The sequence below is a fragment of the Mandrillus leucophaeus genome, unplaced genomic scaffold, assembly GCF_000951045.1.
Source record: "Mandrillus leucophaeus isolate KB7577 unplaced genomic scaffold, Mleu.le_1.0 Scaffold235, whole genome shotgun sequence".
Classification (NCBI taxonomy): Eukaryota; Metazoa; Chordata; class Mammalia; order Primates; family Cercopithecidae; genus Mandrillus; species Mandrillus leucophaeus.
This window is the reverse complement of record NW_012102421.1, coordinates 162,457-164,764: the sequence shown is the minus strand read 5'-3', so window position 1 is coordinate 164,764 and position 2,308 is coordinate 162,457. Positions and strand designations below refer to the sequence as shown.

Sequence of the window (2,308 nt, the reverse complement as noted above, 5' to 3'; positions counted from 1 at the left end):
AACATGGCACAAGTATACATATGTAACAAACCTGCACGTTATGCACATGTACCCTAGAACTTAAAGTATAATAATAATAAAAAATAAAAAACAAAACAAAAAAAAAGTTTTGCACACACAAAAAAATTAGTATTCTAAAAACCATATGAAATTTCTGGAAATAGAATATTTTATCAGTCATAGTGTAATATGCCACAGAAGTAACTAGGTTTCTATGTGAGTTGTGTCTTTACCATAACAAACCTAATAAAAATCTCATTAGATTTTTAACCATAGTCATTTAAAATCTCTGTCATTCCCAGACAGTTGCTTTGATTCTTCCTTGAAGTATTTATAATCAACTACAGTCCAAAATTGCTTTTTCTTTGAGGAGATATATGGAAAAGACTCTGACAGTGACTCTTGAATACAAGTTTCTGATAACTTTAAGATCACACCACTGGACTCTCTGAGAACTTTCAAAATTTTAATGAACAGGCTGATACCTTCATGAAATTCAAGACAAAGAGGAAAAAAACTCAGTTATGTTGGACTTAATAATCAAAAGGATAATGTTCTCATAATTTTTATTTGAAAATGTGTTGATTCTTTGAATGTTTTATTCTCCAGATTTATGAACTTTCTCTTTTAAGCTCTTTACACTTTACAGCAATTTGATAAAGTATACTTCTGTAAACAAAAGTCAAAACATTTGCTTTTGTTCCCAATCTGAGTGCCTCAGAATTGGGAAACTATTTGTGAGTATTCATATGCTTATGGTAATAAAGTTATTTGCACAAGTTCAGTAAGAATCTACTCTCTTTATAACAGGACACATTTGAAAACATTGGTTATGTTACTAAGGCTTTGACTGGGATGTTCTATTTGAGAATATACATAGAATAAACCCATAGGGAATGCAGGGAAAGTCTGAAGTTGGCCTTGGTTTGGCTTCCGAGTCTCAAGAGGTTTTTGGAAGCTTAATCTGAGAGTTTTATAAAACTTCTAACAACGCAAAGTTTAAAAATATCTTCTATGGTCCATTGCTACTCTTGGTGAACTTAGGTAAAAAATCTAGGCAAGTTTGGTGAGAGTCAACCTATTTTGCAAACAATTCATCCTACTGGAATTATCTTTGGTAAAAATACAGACTCCTATTTAGAGAAAAATTATGTTGAAAAGAAAAACTGTAGTACACCTGTTACCAGACTGAACCACTGCTCATTATCTTTGAGCATTTATAATCTACTGGTAGACTGGACTGAAACCTGAATTCTTTTAGTTCTTCCAATTAAATTTTCTCTAATGAAATTACTAAGAACAAGAACAGCTCTGTTCCTGAAGCCATATAAGCTAGAAGTGGACAACTCAATGTAAATTTCATGGGAAAACCCTCGTGTCTGATGCGTGGGCCACTCAGGGCTCACCAAATGTTCAACACTATAACTTCGAGACACTTATACTGCAAAGCACGACAACAAGTTGATGACTGTACACTGTGGACAGCTTTTCTCAAGATGTCAGAACAAGACTGTCAATCATGATGAGACTCTTACCTCTCTTAATTTGTCCTTGCTTATGCCTGTCTCCTTTGCTTCCCAGAATAATGCTGTACTTAGGATTTCACAAGGAGTAGCTTCTGCGAGTAAGTTAACAGTGTCAGATATATCATGTCAACCACATTATTATTTTTTTAAGATGGAATTTCTCTTTTGTTGCCCACACTGGGGTACCATGGCAAAATCTTGGCTGACCATAACTTCTGCCTCCTGGGTTCAAGTGAATCTCCTGCTCCAGCCTCCCTAGTAGCTGGGATTATAGGCATGCACCACGACACCAGGCTAATTTTGTATTTTTAGTAGAGACCGGGTTTCTACATATTGGTCAGGCTGGTCTTGAATTCCCGACCTCAGGTGATCTGCACGCCTTGGATTCCCAAAGTGCTGGGATTACAGGCATGAGCCACGGCACCTGGCCCACACATTTTACATAACAGGAGATCCTTTAGTCCACCCAAAGGCTGCCCTTAGCTGCATCTTTAACACAATTTTTTCCTCAAATATATGGAGTCTTTTATTTAGGCTTCTACTTGTATACTTGCCTATTCTTCTCACTCCCTGTTTTAATTTAACATAGACATACAATGCTACAAAATAGAAATGCTCTCTACCAGCTAAACAGGGGGGAGACCGTGCAGTTTCTGACAATTCTTGTTGCACATGGATAAATACATCGGGCATTATAGAGACTCAGTTGTAAAAATCAACAAATGTGCTGCCTGGTTAAAATAACTAGACTTTTCTGGCTTCTTCTTTGATCTATTCTATTA

General features: G+C 36.0%; 1 protein-coding gene across 1 annotated transcript in view; it reads left to right on the top strand.

Annotated features, from left to right (window-relative positions):
* LOC105541166 (putative pregnancy-specific beta-1-glycoprotein 7) overlaps positions 1 to 506 on the top strand; it is a 62,096-nt gene extending 61,590 nt beyond the window's left edge. The window contains exon 8 of the mRNA XM_011982070.1: positions 371 to 506. Coding sequence (XP_011837460.1) covers positions 371 to 406 — 36 coding nt within the window. The 3' untranslated portion in view covers positions 407 to 506. The remainder of the gene's footprint in view (positions 1 to 370) is intronic.
* The last annotated feature ends 1,802 nt before the right edge of the window (positions 507 to 2,308 follow it).